This window comes from Schistocerca cancellata, chromosome 6 (genome assembly GCF_023864275.1).
Source record: "Schistocerca cancellata isolate TAMUIC-IGC-003103 chromosome 6, iqSchCanc2.1, whole genome shotgun sequence".
Classification (NCBI taxonomy): domain Eukaryota; kingdom Metazoa; phylum Arthropoda; class Insecta; order Orthoptera; family Acrididae; genus Schistocerca; species Schistocerca cancellata.
In genome coordinates, this window is record NC_064631.1 from 476652803 (window position 1) to 476671862 (window position 19060).

At 38.9% G+C, this 19060-nt stretch overlaps 1 protein-coding gene across 4 annotated transcripts in view; it reads right to left on the minus strand.

Moving 5' to 3' along the window:
• The window catches only part of LOC126190886 (uncharacterized), a 170850-nt gene that overhangs the window by 65843 nt on the left and 85947 nt on the right, over positions 1–19060 (minus strand). For 3 of the 4 annotated variants that reach the window (XM_049931495.1, XM_049931494.1, XM_049931493.1), the window contains one exon: positions 11518–16928. In XM_049931495.1, coding sequence (XP_049787452.1) covers positions 12079–16928 — 4850 coding nt within the window. In that variant the 3' untranslated portion in view covers positions 11518–12078. Of the gene's footprint in view, positions 1–11517; positions 16929–19060 lie in introns of those variants that run through there. The other variant, XM_049931496.1, reaches the window with a different exon arrangement.

Consider the following 19060-nt stretch of genomic DNA (forward strand, 5'->3'; position numbering starts at 1 on the left):
ACAGTCAATATGAAGAAAACTCGATTCTTTTTTGGGCATGTGCAACTTAAGATTGTACGAGCATGTGGAATGTTGTGTGTAGACAGAAACTCTACTCCCCACTACTGCCATCTGTCAATCACAAAATAATTATGATCACAGTATAGATGCTTATAAACCTTACAAACTCTTTCCCTCAAGTCACTGCATGTTGAAAATGCTATTGGCTCTGGCAACACTTGTACTTACAGTCTTTGCTCACAATTGTGAACCATGGACAAGATACATATGATTCTCTCAGCTACCTATTTCAATGCTGTTAGAAATGTTTTCAGTTCATTACGTCTTGCAGCTCTCAAATATTGAAGATAAGACATTGTCTAATTGGTGGCACCAAAGCTGCTATTAAATTATTGGCAACTAAATTTCATACTTGCCCATTTTTACAAATCACTCGATACAGAAAACAAAATTTTATTTGTAGATGCATCAAGTGTGGATAATGGAGGTATCAGTAATGATATGACCATACTGTATTTACTTAAATATTTTGAATTTGACATATGCTTGGTGTGGACAGTTCTATTTATTTATTTAACCTGATCACATTAGGGCCATCAGGCCCTCTCTTACATCGGACCAGTGTTTCACACATGCAGCATTTCACACATCAGAGTTACATCATGACAATAGTTTAAATAAGAAAATTAGATTACTCTAGTCACAATATGAATAAAGAGTAATGACTAAGACCTAATAAAGTAAGTACTGGCAGTATTTTTACAACAGGTGCTATACATACAAATTATGATAAAAGCAATAATAATAACAGTAAAAAAATCAAATAATAATGATAAACATGAGAAAAATTGGCAATAGTAACGAAGATTTGTGCAGATGTACATTAATATCTTGGTGTGTAAGGTAGATGTTTACTAGTATAGCGAGTTTTGGGGAAGGGAGATTTAAGGAGGGGGAAAGTGGGGAGTAATGAGGTGAAGTGCATTCATGTACAGAGGAAGGCATTACTGTTGCTTAAGTAGATAAGTCATTAACTGTTTTTTGAAGCTGGACATGTTTTTAAGTTCTCTAATATAACGAGGGAGGTTATTCCAAGAGTCGGATTCCCGCTACTGTAAAGGACTTGGAGAAGGTGACTGAGCAACGCAGTGGAACAGAGAGGATTTTATTATGATGGGAACGTGTGTTTCTGTCATGTTGTTCCGACATAAGCGTTAAGGATGAGCAGAGATATGAGGGACAGTGTACATTTATAAGGCAGTAAATGAGACAGAGTGTATGGAAATCTCTTCGTTTGTCTGCATGCAGCCAGGACAATTTTGCATATGCTGGTGAAATGTGATCAAAAAGTCGAACGTCACAGACATATCGGACACAGGCATTCATGACCAGTTCCAGAAGTCAAGAGTTTTCCTGAGAGAGGCCTTGTAGGATAATATCACTGTAGTCAATGATTGGGAGTATAAGCGTTTGTACTAGTTTCTTTTTCAGATCTAAAGGGAAAAGTTTTTTATATTTTTGTAGGACATGAAGGGATGCTGATGCTTTTTTGCACACTGTAGTTATTACGTGCTCTGTCCAATTTAGATTTTCATCTATAATTACTCCCGAACTCTTTGCTGAGGGAGAGAAGTTAATATTTGTTCCATTTAGGATAAGAGACGGTACAGATTCCCGATGGGCTAATGAGCTTAGAGTGACCAACCAGTACCACTTGGGTTTTAGATGGGTTTAGTTTTAGTCCTATGTCCTGTGCCCATTTTGATAGTGCATCGAGATCAGTATTGAAATTTTCAATAGCTTTCTTAAGATTGCTTGGTTTCACACTTCGATACAACTGAAGGCATCAGCATACATATGATATTTGCAATAAGTCAGAACCGATGACACATCATTGACATACAGGGAGAAGAGTATGGGACCTAGTACTGAACCTTGGGGAACGCCTGACACTACCTGCCGCCATTGTGATTTTATATTCCCGGACAGGACGCGTTGCTGACAAGATGTCATGTATGAGTGAAACCATTGCACTGCACTTGGTGAGAAATTTAGACCGCTAAGTTTGGCTAGTAAGATGTCGAAGTCGACACTATCAAATGCTTTGCTGAAATCTAAGAAGCAAATAATAGTCACTTCTTGTCCATCCATGGCAAGTTTCAGGCCATCTGTCACCTTTATCAGTGCGGATATTGTGCCTCAATGTTTACGGAAACCTGATTGGTATTCGTCTAGTAGGTTGTTACTAGTTAGGTAGTTGGTGAGCTGGTCATGGACTATAAATTCTAAGGCTTTTGATAGTGCAGGAAGAAGGCAGATGGGGCGGTAGTCAGAGGGTGCTGTGGCGATGTCCTTTTTAGGCAGTGGCTTAATTTGTCCCAGTTTCCAGGCCTCAGGGAAAACACTTGTGATTATTGAATTGTTGAAAATGTCTGTTATAGAGGGCAGTAGTTGATCAATAATAAGTTTTACCATCTGGATAGTAATGCCATCATGTCCAGTAGATGCTGATCTAATCCGCATTATGGCTTTCTTGACAGTATTGCAAGTGACGTGCCGTAGATAGAATTTTTCTTTGCTACAGCAGTCGTTCATCCCCATGAAGTAATCAATGATTCTCTGTGGTGTTTTTTTTTTTTTTTTTTTTTTTTTTTGCGGTTCAATTGTGGTTGCAGGTAATGTGAAGAATCAGTTTAGTTCTTCAGCTGGGACCATGGGATTTTCTGCAACTTTTATTTTGCCTAAATCGAGACTACGGAGATTTTTCCACAGGATAGCTGGTCTACATCTATTGTCAGCTAATGTACGGGCACGCCTGAGCTTAGTGTTTCTCAGTGCTTGACTGACTTTGTTTCGCTTCTGCTTCTATACAGTGTGATTTTCAGGTGTAGGGTGTATCTTGTATGCTCGATGTTCAGCGTCTCTGAGATTCATGAGCTGTTTTAGTTCATCAGTCAGCCTAGGTGCAGGTTTCCTTTTTACTTTTCTGGTCTTTATTGGAACTTATTTGTCATATAGTTGAGTAATTTTGTTAGTGAAATCTTGGAGTTTGTCGTTCATGACCATGAGGGGAGTAGGGGTTATCCCCCAAACTATTTCTTGTGCCTCAGTTTCGAGTTCAGGCAAATTTATGCATTTGAAGTCTCGGTATGTAGACAGTTTTTGTTTCTTTCTAGGACATTCTAGTGAATACGTCATGAAAACGATGTCAAGGGCAGACATGCCAGGCGCAGATATTTGAGAGGAGTGGATTATTCTGTTTGGAGATTTTGTTGCGAATATATCTATGAAAGTGTGACTGGTAGTCTTGTGATGAGTAGGTGCCAGCTGAAGTAGAGTCATATTTGAGGAAGAAAGCATCCTCTTAAATTTCCCAGTGGAAGGACTATTGCGCAGAAAATTAATGTTAATGTCACCTGCTATAATTACATGTTCATATGACGATTAGAGACTAGAGAGGGCAGTTTCGAATCAGGCGAACCCGCCTACTTTAGGAGGTTTGTAAAGGACACATATTAAGCACTTTCTGTTAAGGGATTTGATCTCTATGAACATATATTCCTCTTGTTTACCTACATTGTTGTCGGATGTGTGTAGTACAGTAGGTGACAAATCAGAGCGTATGTATGCCCCTACTCCGCCCCCTCGTCTGTTGCATTTTCGTGCCTGAGAAAGATATAGCCATCTAGGTTTACGGAAGTTGTAGGAATACTTGGTTTCAGCCAAGTCTCTAACAAAAGTATTACGTGCATATCAGTAGTCTGGAATATATATTTGAACTCGTCGAAGTGAGCTGGCAGAGATTGGACATTTGCATGTGCAATACGCAGCTTGGTGTGTTCGGGTGGGGATTGCCCGAGGAGACTGCCGACAGATGTTTGCGGGTCGTGGTTAGCGGTGACAAGAGGGTCTGGCATGAGGAATGCGGAAGGCATGTGAAGGAGAGGGCATGAGGGAGTGTCCTCCCAGTTCTGAGCACTGAGAGCGGCCGAGAGGGGGAGGGGGTGGGTCCCCGGGGAGGTAACGGGAACTGCGGCCAAGGTCAGCGAGGTCTGCAACGGGAACTGTGGCCAAGGTCAGTGAGGTCTGCAACGGTTCTGGAAGTAGCTGTGGGCTGGCAGGGGAAGGAATTTCGCTAAACGCAATGGAAGTAATCTGCACATAACGGTAGAGTTTGACATTAATTGCATTTATGAGGATAACAGCTAAAGTATGATGGTGGGTTGCTAATCAAAGATGGAAGTGAGACTACCTTATGTAATAATTAACAAAATTACATGAGAAAACAATTAGAGATGAAAATAGTTATGTGGAGAAACGAAAAGTTGATAATACAAATAATAACAAAATTACATTAGAAAACAATTAGAGATAAAAAAATGGTTGTGGAGAAACGAAAAATTTGATAATACATTAGTTAAGTTATGGTTGACAGTGTAAACAATATAAACATACAGGTTAGTGGCAGCAAGATTAGACATGATTTCGCTTCTAAAGCACAGGCTTTCGAGTTCATTAACACTGCAAATTGTTCTCTTTCCGTTTTCAGTTCTAACCATTATCCTGCCGTCATTTGTCCATATGTTCTGTAGCCCAAATTTTGAAATCGTTCTCTTCAAAATGTTTAGTCTTTCAGATGTCAGAGCCTCGCATACTGTCAGACCCGACTTTGCGAGATTCTTCTTTGCTCTGAAGATTTCAGATCTTTTCCTATAGGACACAAATTTCACTATTATAGGTCTTGGTTTTGTAGAACCTGGCGACCTATGACCCACTCTATGACTTCTGTCAATGTCACTCAGTGTCACCTGCACACCTAGCTTTTCTTGGACAAGGTTTATCACTAGTTCATCTGTGTTCTCTCTGCTGCTCTCTGGAATGCCAAACAGTCTGAGATTATTGCGTCTCTGATATTGTTCGAACTCGTCCATCTTCTCGATCAATTTCTGTTCAAGCAGTCGTGCTTTCTCCTCACTTGCTTTTAATGATGTGTCCAGTGCATGGATCTCGCTCACATTCACCTCCAGAGTTTTCTGTATTTTGTCCGTCACTGCTGCAGTGACAGCATCAGTGATGGTTTGAACAACGAGCCCGAGTGTCTCCTTAGCCTGCAGCGCGGCACTCACCTCAGCCTTAATGAGTGCGGCAATGTCAGCGATGCCGGGCAGAGCGCCCGCAATTCCCGGTGTAGATTCCACGCCTGCGCTGTCTCTGGCCTGGCTGTTTGCTGCACTGCGCGTTGTTCGACGATTTTCCATTTTAAGTGCGATTCCATGTAATTGGTGCTCAGTATGTGATGTAAAATACGACACTTGGCAGTAGATATATGGCTTTAGTATATGTAGACTAGCCTAACTGCTTAAAACACCTCCAGATTTCACGTAAACTTGCGAGCCAAGCTAACACAAATCACTCACTCGCCGCCATGTTACTTTGTGTCTTCATATCGTCTGTCATTACACTTGAGATGCAGCTCAGATCTGTATTAAAACTTGTTGCAGTTATACCTTACTGTAGTTTGTCAGTGTATGTCTATAAGATAGATTTGTCTTAATAGTGGTACCTTTATTATCCAGCATGCTCCAGTTCTCATAACAACATTACCTCATACATAATGGAGAATTTGTTCTTGGTGCAGTTCCATTTTGTGTCATGATGGCTTTTTTACTCTGTGGTTATATTAACATCACATACTTTGTTCAGGGATTGTTCAGAGGTGCTTAATAAATGGCATTACAATCTCAGTTAACTAAGGATGTCCCTATACATTTTGTTAGTCTTGGTGCTTTTTCCTTTGTATATGGAGACCACACATACCATCTTTGAGGCCCATAAAGCATGAATGTCTTGATTCTCAGCCTTACTCTTTCTAATGGTGGACATTACATCCATCCTCATCTATCTTGGTACAATATTGAATCTCTGTTGATTGTTACATATTTGTGTGGAGTGCACAAACACCTGAATTTTTTGTTGAAATTTTCCAGTACACACAAACTTTTGTTGAGCTCTGGTTGTTGATAACCTATAGGATCATAAGTGGGACTCTCAGAAAAGTGAAAGCACTCTTTTAGTATAAACAAACATGAAAAATTTAGAATCTATCAAAGTATCGGTGTAGCCATTATCGGGTGTTTTATCCAAAACATTTGGCAGTTTAGCCTCCTTACAATGCTTTGAAGTAATTTAGCAGCAATAAATACTCAAATTTTATCACTGGTAGTGTCTCTTCAATTAGAAATTTGATTATCTTTGGGGTAACTGTTTATCTCTGTAACTGTGATGGACACCAAATCATCATCAGTGAAGTAATGAATATAACCTTAAGGCATGCCATCACTAACACAATTGTGTTTCAGATTTTCCTGTGAATGTAAATCATGGAAGAGCAGGTGGTGGCATACCAGACATACTAAACTGATGTCATCCCTCGAGTATTCTCACCATGATTAATTAATGGTGTCATCAGTATCCAGGCATTGAGAACACGTAACAGCAAAACTCGCAGCACCTGAATATGATAACTGTATCAGTCACCAAAATATTGTGCATAAAATGAAAACAACAGCTCAGCAGAACACCCAGATGCACACCATTAATATACCTATTTCATGGCAATAGTGGTTGTGTCGAACAACCAGCTGGTGAACTGTTAAGGTTTTCACTGTCCAATATAATATCACAGCCTTTGTCATTTTCTAAGTTGTTACATTTAATATCAAATGCTCCATGACTATCCATTTTCAAATGCACTACATAAACATGAATACAAGACTAAAATCTTGCCTCTTACTGTCAAGTATAATAAACATGCAAATTATCAGGCTGATGTCTAGTGGCAACCACCGTAACAACACTCACTACTGAGCAAGAAGCATTAAATTGGATGCTCTCTCTACAACTATATTTTGCAAGCTACCTTAAGGTGTGTGGTAGAGGGTACTTCTGGTAGCACCATGTTTTTTCACCCTTCACTGTACCATTCCCAAATGACACATGGGAAGAATGCTTGTTGGTAATCTCCATATTAGCTATAATTTTTCTGATTCTCTCAGTATGGTCTTTCTGCAAACCATATTTGGGAAGAACTAATATATTGCCTGATCCTTGCCAGAACATCCTCTCTTGGAATTTCAGTGGTAAACCTCTTCATGATGCACAAGGCCTCTCTTTCTGCTAGTGGAGTTTCTTGAGCATCTCCACAAAGCTGTAGTGACAACTACAAACCCAGTGAGTGACAAAATGAACCACTATTCGCTGGATCTTCTGTGCCTCTTCTATTAATCAACCCTGGTAAGTGCTCCAGACCGATGAGCAGTACTCAAGAATCAGTTAACCAGGAGTGTTGCAAGCCACTTTTTTGTGAATTCCCTCAAGAATCTCCCAACAAATCTCAGCCTTACATATGTTTTTCCTAGAATTTGTTTTGTGTTTTCATTCCAGATAATTACTCCTAAGTCTTTCACAATAGTTACTGTTTCCAGTGATTTGTCACCAGAAGAGTAATTTAACAATAAAGGCAATTAGAATGTTTGTGTGCTCCAAACACAATAATCCTCTCGTTACACAGTATTATCCTGGACTAAAATTCAGTAATCAGGTTTATGACCTTTTTAATGTTCTGCCTTGATTTTAAACTGTCACCACTCAGAGTATAGTGTGCTTCATCAAAGACACCTGGGAGGGGTCTGTGGGTCACACAGCATGTTTGCCAGCTGTTGCCACTACATCTGCTGGTTGCCGCTTCTTGTAGTTCTCAGACACCAAAACTTTGCATATCCCTTACACGGTGTGACTGAACATATGAGTGTTTTCTTTTTAGTTTTTTTGTCACATTTAATTTTTCAAATATTGTTGCTAGACATTCTTATTGCAACAGAAACACCATGCCTGAGTCTTCTGTACTGCACAACTGAGTGTTCGGGCATTTTGTTTGGTATGGTATACACGAAGGATCAACAAGCATTTCTTGCATTGAACTGTGTAAAACAGAATCATATGTGGAATGTTGGCTTGAATTCATACGAAAATTTCCCATTGTGCATGTTCCCAATGATTCAACAATACCAGATTAGTGCAGAAATTTCAAGAGACTAGCTCTGTGTTACACAAACAAACGCCTACGGAACCTACTGTTTTAACAAGAAATAATTAGGTGAGATAGGGGAGGCCACGGAAAGAAGTCCAAGAAAATCTGTGTGGTATTTGACACTTCAGACTGGTGTGTCAAGAGCATGTGCTCACTGAGCTGTGCACAAACTGAAATTGAAACCATACAAAATAACAGTAGTGCATCAACTGAGGAATTCAGATACTGTTGCTCTATGTCATTATTGCAGCTTGCTGTTACAGTCTGTGCTTGATGGGGAAGTTGATTCTGATATGCTTGTTTTTTTTTCTGATGTAGAATAGCTGTATTTGTCAGGGTACATAAATTCTCAGAACAATTGATGTTGGAGATCCGAAAATTCTATGAATTACTTAAACATCCACTGCATGATGTGAAAAGAGGAGTGTGGTGTGCAATTAGTGTAAGATGAATTATGCAACCATCTTTTTCCATGAAACAGGACGTTCTGACAGGTATGTGAATAATATACTGCAAACTTCTTCCCCCCCCCCCCCCCCCCTTTCTCTTCTCCTCTCTCTCAAGAACTAAATTCTAATGAAAATATGTGTGGTTATTTCATACAGGGCAATGCGAGACCACACATCACCAGTGCTTCTATGACAACAATAGGAAGTTTTTGATGATAGGATAGTTGACTGGCCCCCTTGTTCTCCAGATATAAATCTGTTTGATTTTTAACTTTGTGGGATGTTAATAGACCAATCTCCACATGCTCGAAGAGTTGGAGAATAGGGTTCGGCTAGTCATTTCCCAGCTTTCGGCAGCCAAATTTGCCTACTACTTGCAAATGTGTTCAGGAGATGTCACGTTGCTCTTAGCACAGTGGGACATCATTTTGAGCAATTACTGTTAATAAAGCAAGCTTTAGTTAGTCAGATGGCAATGTTGTTTATGCTTAACAGAGGGGAAGCATGCGCACAGCTGACCACCGGCAGATAAGTGTCTGCAAGCTGGGCATGGGGCGGCGGCAAATGCGGTGGTGACAGCCAGTGGGTGTGCCGTGTTACCCCCCCCCCCCCCCCCTCCCCACCACCGGGCTCCAGGCTTCTTTCATGAGACACTGTACTTCACACAGCTCCAAAAGCAATGAGGGCTTTACTTCACCATTCAAATACATTTTTCATGACTGTGACCTCTCTTCCTTAAGGAGAGATGAAGTCTTTTCTCGTACATGAGAAGATGCACAATACTATTGTTTGCAAATGTTTCCTGTTGAGTTAAAAATTGCATATGACAAAAAAAGTTTTCTTAGGTTTAATACTGCAGCTGCCGTCAGAAGTATCTTAGGTGAATATTAAATTGTTAACCTATCAAAATTTTGTTGCATTAAAAGCTTCACTTTGTTATAGACCACTGTTAGGACATTAGTACAACTAAATACTAAACTAGTGACAACTTGAGTCACTCAACAAAGGCAAGTGTTCTGGTCCAGACTGAGTACAATTACACTCCTTTCAGAGTATGCTCATGAAATAGCAGCATTTTTAATAGTCATATACAACCATTCCCTTAAAAAACCTCTGTACCTGAAGACTGGAAAATTGCACAGGTTAAACAAATGCAATACAGGGATAAAATATGCTAAATTAAAGACCCATACCACTGACATTGATTTCCTGTAGTTTTTAAGATGTATACTGTGTTTGAATACTATGAAGTACCTCAAAGAAAATGACCTTTTGACACATAACCAACACGAGCTCAGAAAACATTGTTCTTCTGAAACAGAACTGGGTCTTTATTCACATGATATAATGAATGCTATAATATGTTTCACTAACTAACCAGAATGCAAGCTGATATAAATGTTTATAGATGGTGGCAGGTTGTCAGTCAACAACAGTAGATTACACTAGCTGTACTGAAGTCCAGTCACTGCTCAATCTAATATAAAAGCCTATTTGTACACCTATGAACGTCCAGCGGTTGATAGAATGCTGCATTTCACTAAGTCTCATCAGACAGAAGAGCAGCATTTAGTTCAGAAATAATAACAAAGTTCCACAAAGGTTAGACTCCGCCTGAGTTCCACAAAGTATCTCACAAATAACACAATTCCAACAGCAACCATTCACGTTGTAATTTTAAGGTCCTGACTATAGCAAAAAAAGTTAGTCTTTCTTTGCTATACCAAAGAACATTAAAAGTCAACAGCCCGTGAATGCAAAATTGTTTTAATTGTGGTTTCATCTCATAATTCTTATTCCAAGTGACTTCACTCATGGAAAATAAGCTCAACTTGACGAAAATCTACATCAACATGACTCACTCACGTGAGATTCTCTAAATATGGAATTCTACATCCTGGTGTTGCCTTTTTGTCATAGAGTGTCAACTTCTGCATCCTTTCACAGAAAAAATTTGAAGATGCCCATGCTTCCATGCTCTGGAAGTATATATTCTCGTTCGCAATACTTGTTAGCAAACTGACAATTTCTGCTAGGTAACTACTTTTTTATAGTGATTATTACACCTTAGGTCCTATATAAAAACTCAAACTACCAAAATATTGGCACTGATATCATATACTTAATATCTAAAGTAGTTATTCATTTACTGCATAATTGGTTGTGTTCATGTTCTTGCTACCCCCAAATAGTTTTGCAAAAGAAATTTCTAGTTAGTAATAGTACATAAACATATAAGACATCTACCCCATTTGATTCTTTTATTTTCTTTTGGTGGATGCCCATAGATGCATGGTATCTAGCATCACCTATTAGTTAATTACGCTGACAATGATTTCTAGTTTCTGGAGTTTTATATAACATGTTTAATCAACTTTAATCAGCCATAACTTATAAATAGGATAGACTGGGCATATATATATATCATTAAATCAGAGTCTAAATTTCTTTTCTTTAGCCAGCCTTCCATTTTGAATACTTCAGCTAGTTCAGTCTCCATATTGCCCCTTTCTACTAGAAAATATCGAAACTTGCCGTTTTTCAGTGTCTAGCTCGAGTGACCATAACTGCCCTCGCCACCAAAAAACCCTGAGTCCTTGCCCCTCTGGCTTACCTCCTCATGGTGGTTGCAGCATCTCAGATCACACCTTCTGATAGCTGTTATTCACCATATGACCTAACTGAAACCAGCGTGTGTCTACATTCTGGGTAATGCAAAACGGCCACTCTTAGACACACACAGAATCCTCGCATTTCACCACCAAGTCCGAAAACTTGTCACATCACAATTTTCCAAATTAACATCTGATTAGTCCAATTTTCTCCATATCTTTCCTCTGGTTTTGGTTCTAATATCAAACAATTTCATGGCTGTTGGTATGTTATATCTCTGCTCCTGTTTGATCTATATTTAAATGAATATTTCATTCATCATTGTGTGTGTTATATAAACAAATTTTCATTGTATTTTATTCACCAACACAGCATACACACAACAATATAAATTAACAAACATTTGGGACAAGCACTGATTCATGTAGGAAAAGCATGTATTAACAGTTAAGAGAAATAACAGAAATTTGATTTCCAAAATTACAAAGATAAAAAAATATGCTTTTCTTCTAAATATTTTTGCTTACACTTACATAAGCATTCCTAACATTTAACAGCAATAGTAAAATGTCAAGTTCCACTATTCAGAATCACGTTTTACAAAATAGTGGAGTGCAGCCAATCTTAGAACATTCAACTAATATGAGCAGCCCCAACAAGTTGCATAGTATAGTATGAATGCTCTGAGTCACTACTTATATGCCACATAGAACTGTGGCGTATAAAGTGGAGGATACACGATACCAAGATCACTCCCAACTTACAGTAAATCCTTATTACTAAAAAACATAAACATATTTAAAACAGGTATCAAATGATATCACAGCCTGACAAGAATGTGTAAGCTCAGGTTTTGTTGTTTTCCGAGAATCGATTACTTTTTGTTTCCTTTTAGGAAACTAATCATTTCTTGTGCTGCTATATGTGTTATGAATTATTTCTCAAACCTGTGCGCCTCAAGAATGACTTTGCCCATGAAACATTCAATTTTATGTTCCCACCATTTTCTTCCAGAAGACTGGGGTCATACTGCATTAACACTTGCCTTGCTGTCTCAATGACAAGGTAAGATGACACAGGTTCACCTGTTTTTACTATTTCTTGTATACACCGACGAACTTCCTCATCATATTTCCCCAACCTCATTGGCCTTCCACGTTGTCCATATCCCAATGATGTTACCTCCTTATTCAAAACCTTCTGATCAAATGTACAATGTTCACATTTCAATAAATATTTGTCTCTAAGTGTTCTCATTGTACTTGATGGAATCTCAACTCCGAGAACATGTTTGAAATACATACACGCCTGCTGACTTCCATGTTCTGCAGCGTATCTACCCATTTCAGCACGTAGTTCAGGGCTATATACACAGTAATTTCCTCGTTTACAGCCTTTAAAACTTCTTGACAACACTTTTTTTTGAGATTTTTTAGTAGCAACAGGGTTAGGTTTATCATCACCTTTGGTAACATCAGGAGCCTCTAAACCAGTCGACAAGTCTTTACTAGATGGAACTCTGACTGTACTTTTCAGTGAGTTATTAGCAGAGAGTGGTGTAGCCTTGGTACTAGACAAATTTTTTCTTGAATATGTTGTGTCTGTATAACTTGCTGCAGTACAGCTTAGGGATCCTTTACTTTTATACGAAAATGTTGTGTCTGTAAAGGTTGATGAATTTTTACTGTTTGATACTGGATTGGAATGTTTCACAATAGTTCTACTAGAGCTTATTTCAGGCAGGTTGTCCAAGAAAATGTGAAGTGCAGCAGATGTAGCTGTTGTAGTTGCTGAAGTATTAGTTAAGGATACTTCAGCCAAGTAGTCTAAAGAAGTACTCTTTGATGCTAAACAGTTTTTATTCAAAAGTGAGGGGCTTACAACTGTGGCAGTTGCTGAGGCATTACTAGAAGATATAATGGCATTATCTGATAAATTATTAGTAGAAGGTATTCTGGTATCACTACCTATGGAGCCTGTATAGCATGGGGATGAATTCCCTGGTTTTGGTGTTGTCAAAGAGTTTGAAGTGATGCAAGAATCTTGTGTAGATGTACAATTTGATCCAGTGTTGTTGCAAGGGACTGTAAGCTTATGACTCATTACTGGTGTGTTTGATGATGCCACAGTAATATAATTTAAATTATGTATTGTTGGAAGTGTCACAACTGGATTGTGTACCTCACCTTTACTTCTGCATGTAGTTAGATGTTTCGACTCTGTCGGAACCTCAGATCTACTTTCCATACCCTGCTTTTGTTTGTTGTGGTATTCAATGATGATGGGGATTTCCTCAGTACTTGATTGGACATTAATAGAGGTTAAATCTGGTAAAGAATTTACTGGTATTGCAGTGTCCACAGATGTTGAGCTTAATACTGTTGACACTTTAGGCCTGCATGCAGCTGCAGACTGTGAGGACATAACAATTACATGTGAATTTGTGGAAGCAGTTGTCACAGTGTGTTTAAAGTCTGATACAGCTGTCAAGGCCTGCACTGAAATTGTTGCAGCTGATGGTCTTGTGTCTGTGACAGGTGAGTTTGCTAACTCAGGTATCTTTGATGATGAGCCAGTTTTTGGACCACCAATATGAGCAACAGAACATGCTGGTCCCAAGAGATTCAGTTTTGCAGCTAACATGTTGGTATTTTGGACTGAAGAAGATACAGAGGTACTGTGATGAATGTTTTCTACAAAATTTGGTTTTGTTTGTGCAGTAACTACATGCATAATGGCACCTTCAGGAATGAGAGTCATTTGATGTGATGCCACCAAAGATGATAGTGGTTGTGAAACTGTGCCATGATTTTGCATTATTATTAAATTGTTCACAGAATGCAATGAAGATGAGGACCCTGCTAAAGGTGAAATTTTCTTCTGCATAGAGTTGAATTTGTTTTTAGCATGATCTGTATTTGAACCCGATGACACAGATGACATGACTGCCTTATCTATTGGATATACCAAAGAATCCCTGTCTGACAATTTTGACTGATTATCAGTGCTCTGATCTAGTGTTTCCTCTGAACTAACTAATGCCTTTAACGTTTTCACTTTTTCATGCTGGGAAACTGTATGTGCTGAATCAAGTTGATACACAGGAGACTGTTTTCCAGATGAGTGTGAATGACCAGTGATGACTGAGTTCTGTAATGGAGTTGATTCACTTAATTGACTGGGAGTAGGGTGGGATAGCACTGCAAGTGGGGGAATTTTCAGTCTTGAGTCCACTGTACAAAGTGTTTCTGTTACAGATGTTACTGGAAACACAGTCACATGTGAAGGAGACTGTCCAAGAGATATTTTTGACTGGGTAATAGCAACAAGAGGTGGTGGTTCCGTGAGCTGTGATTGAGAAAAGTACCTGAGAGGTAGCTTTATTTTCTTTTTTTCTTCTTGAGCAAGAGTTATTGCATAAGCAGATGCTACACTTTTTGTTGTAGTCCTTGAAGATGTGGTAGCTACAGTATACAATGGTGTTGCCCGGTTGACTGGTGATTGTACTAAAAAAGGGTGACTGGTGCTAGAAGACATGCTTTCCTTTAGCACTGATACAGAGCAGGAAGGATACATAGTAGCTGATGTATCCATTTGCTTCTCTTTGAACAAAGATGAAGATAAAGGTGTTGCAGGCTTCTGAGGAACATCAGCTGGCAATACAGATGGGTCTGATGTAACTGGTTTTATATTTTTTATTACCTCACATATCACTGATGATGCAGGTGTGATAGGTGTTTTTAAAGTTTTTTGAGTGACTGGTGCATTAGTGCTGCTTATTACAAAAGATAATGGTGATTGCTGCTCAGAGTTTTGAGAGCTCAGAGTACTTAGCGGTGGTGATGAGTTTAATGTGGCAGTTGTCTCATGTATTTGCAAGACATTTGTTACCTCTGGCTCTAGTGGTTGAAGTGTATCTGGTGTACACTGGACTGAATATAAATGACTGTTAGTAACATCAGAAGCTGGTACTGGAGATTTGGCACCTTTATTCAACAAAAACATTGATGAATTGGTGGAATTAGCTTCATGAACTGTCGACGGTCCAGATGGATATGGTACGTTGAGTGCTTTAACCTCATTACATTTGTTATATGTTGAAATATTACAATCTCCCCTAGGTGGCAGCAAAAAAGTGTTATTCTGGTCATCGAACAAGGTGTTCACACTATATTCAGTTGATGCTTTAGTACAAACATGACTGACAGAGAAACACGATGGACTGGCGTGCAACTGACAACTGTCACCTGAATATTTAGTGGTTGATATTGTGTCATTTGTATTTTCCCCTCCAGCTTGATCTGAATTTAACTGAATGGTAGCATTAGTCTCAGTCAGTTGTGGAATACCCTCTTGCTGGAAAAGGACATCTCCAGTTTGTGACAACACAGAATGAATTTGTGATACAAGTCTATCAGTGCCATGACTGCTGCAGTTTGATAGATGAAAACTCTGTTGTTTTCTGGGATGTGCTGGCATTCCATCGAGAGCAGATATTGTCTTATTAGCAAGCTCAGCATCAGAAAAATGTGACAATGGTGGTAGCTGCAATGAAGAAATGTAGTTGTTTCCTGAGATTGAGTTTATGTCTTCTCGCTGACTGTGTTCATTATAATATGAGTAAAGCTCATTATGCTGATACTCTTGGACAGAAATATTAGGATCATTTGAAACTGGGGTACTATCCACAATATGATTAAACTGGCTAGGGAATACTAATGATGATGAAACAACTGAGCCACTGCACTGGGTGTAAGGCTGTATATCAAGAACAGAACTAGTGTGTTGATCGAAGGAGGCACAGTTGGACGACGCAGCAGCTGGTGATGGAAATATAGCGTTAGGAGAGTCACTGAACTGAGGGTCATTTAGAACACTCATAGAACTTTGCAAAATATTTATAGTCTGCATTGCACTGACTGTGTCTGCACTTTGTACACAACTCTCATGAATGTGGTTTTGTGGAAAAGCCTGTTCCATCTGATGTTTAAAAGTATTTTCTTGGATGTTCAAATGTATTTGTTGTTGTGCTCTTTCATTCTGCAGTTGTTTTCCTTTCTGTTGAACTGCCAACTGCTCCTGTTTCTGCTTCCATTGAGACTGTTTTTCAAAAGTCTTTTGCAAATACATTTTTCGGAATCTACGAACTACAGTTTCTGTTATGGGATGACCAAATTTTCTTGAATAATGCTGTATAGCAGCACCAACAGTATATTTAAAAGCATAATTTCCTATCTCTTCTTTAAGTTCGTCACTGTAATGTCTTTTACGACTCACATTAGACCTTTTCTTGTTGATTTTCTTCTTTAGTTGTGTTGGAATTTGACTAAGATATAATCTTTTAAATTTGTGTACTATACCCAATCTTGTGGCACGTCCCAATTTCTGAGTGAAATGATCTGATGCAGCCTGAACACCATATATCACGGCATATTTTCCAATTTCCTGTTTCAGCTCTGGTGTGTAACTATTATGAATTTTAAAAATATTACGTATAGTACTTTCACTTACAACTCTGCCAAGTTTCTTTGAGAAATAGCGAGCAGCTTCACTAGCACCTTTTTCAGTAACATACTGGGCAATTTGTTCACGTATTTCTGGTGAATACTTATGGTATCTACCCCGTTTTCTTTGTTTCTCTCTGGCACATTCAAGCAACCTCTTAACACAAACAATTGTACTTGCACGTATTTCAGATGGTTGGCTGAATTTCACTACTTTTTGCAGCTGGTTTCTGTTTACAAGATGGGCTCTCCTTTCTGTGCCTGGAGCAGAACCTAAAGCAAAACAAAACAAAATACTGATCACATTCAAGGATTCTTACATTAAACATATTGCAGGAACTTCCAACTGTACAGAAGAGAATTTAGCAATACAAATGTAAAACTAATATTCACTGAAAACTTTGGAAACATGAAAAAGAAGATCAGGTGTTGATAGTTGGGACAGCTGGAAATATCCTGACTAAAAATGAAAAATACAGTATTAGTGGTGCCAAACACAAAATAGGAGCAGCTAATGAGCACACAAATTTAAGTTCTATGGAAGTTATGTGGCACCATGATAAGTCCTGGCTTAACTCTGTTGTTAAGCAAGTAAACAAGGAGCTGAGGCTCCTTCAGACAAATGCCATATCTTATATGGTTGCTGTTCTGGTAGTTGGTATAGGAAGATTGGGGTTGTACTTCTTATGGGTTACAACTGAATAGCAGAGGTAAGAACAAATTAGCAGATCTATTAGAAGACACAAGGGTGTCCAACAGTACACAAAGGCATATCCTTGTGGTTTTGGAATCAGGCGAGACACCAACTTTAGATCAAAATTCAGAATTCACCAAGACAGTATTAAGGGAACAAGCTGACAGAGAGTCCCATTTAGTCTTATAATAATAGAATGAAAAGAGAAATCAGTTTGCTTCATCAGAATATTATGTGGTAAAAAACAAAGTAAAGAAGTTGCTAATTTGCTTGCAAGCCCTTAGCAGCTGAAAAAATTGATGTCAATTGTCTGTCTGAGCAACAACAGGCACAGAAAACCTTCTCATAAGTGGTTATAAATTAGATGCATATTCATGTAGAGACAATGTGGATAATGGAGTTATCATCACATTAATAAAAAAATCAATGTAATACAAAAATGTAGAAATAAATAATTGTGTACAGATTAGGATAGAGAAGCATGTGCTTGTGGGTTAATATTGGGAAATATAATAATGTAATTGTTACAATATTATAAGAGGGAAAGTTGATACCATATAGCAGAGATGCTGAGTCGCAGATAGGCACAACAAAAAGTTGGTCATTGTGGCTGGTCACTGTGCCCCTGCTGAGAGAATCTCTGCTCTCTGCCTCCACTAATCTCTGCTCTTGTAGACTAACACCTTCAACCTATTACCCGGAACCTACCCTCCTATATAAAAGATACCTACTATTTCCTCCACTGACTCTCCACAGTTCCTGTCCCTTTACCGCATGGTGCCCTGCTCATCACTATTGATGCCAACTCCCTGTACACTAACATTCCTAATGCCCATGGCCTTACCGCTATTGAACACTACCTTTCCCAATGTCCGACGCATTCCAAACCAACAACCTCCTTGCTAAAAACACAGAATCCTAAGCCCTTCACCTGGTTCAGATTCATTGATGACATCTTTGCTATCTGGATCAAAAGTGAGGATACCCTATCCCATTCCTCCAGAACCTCAACAACTTCTCCCCCATTTGCTTCACCTGGTCCTACTCAACCCAACAAGCCACCTTCCTCGACGTTGACCTCCACCTCCAAGATGGCTAAATCGGTACCTCCATCTATATCACAAACCTACTAACCAACAGCAATACCTCCACTTTGACAGCTGCCACTCATTCCATCATTCCATACCAAGAAGTCCCTTCCATACATACATATGCTTGTGTGTGTGTGTGTGTGTGTGTGTGTGTGTGTGTGTGTGTGTGTTGACAGAGGCCACTGGCCAAAAGCTTTAAGTGTGGAAGTCTTTTTGTTGTGCCTATCTGCAACTCAGCATCTCTGCTATATGGTGAGAAGTAACTTTCCTTCTCATAATATTTTTCCATTCCATCCTGGATTTTCTATTGTTTGATAATGTGACTGTCATAATACACACATCTCCACTGGGTAACTAGGAAATATTCATGAAAAATTTTGATAGATTATCATGCTCTCTGTCATAGAAAAATAAGGCATTATTAATTTCCGGTGATTTTAATGTAAATTTTGTAACCAATCTTATAAGGCTCCCTAATCCAATTACCGTATTTACTCGAATCTAAGCCGCACCTGAAAAATGAGACTCGAAATAAAGGAAAAAAAAAATTCCCGAATCTAAGCCGCACCTGAAATTTGAGACTCGAAATTCAAGGGGAGAGAAAAGTTTTAAGCCGCACC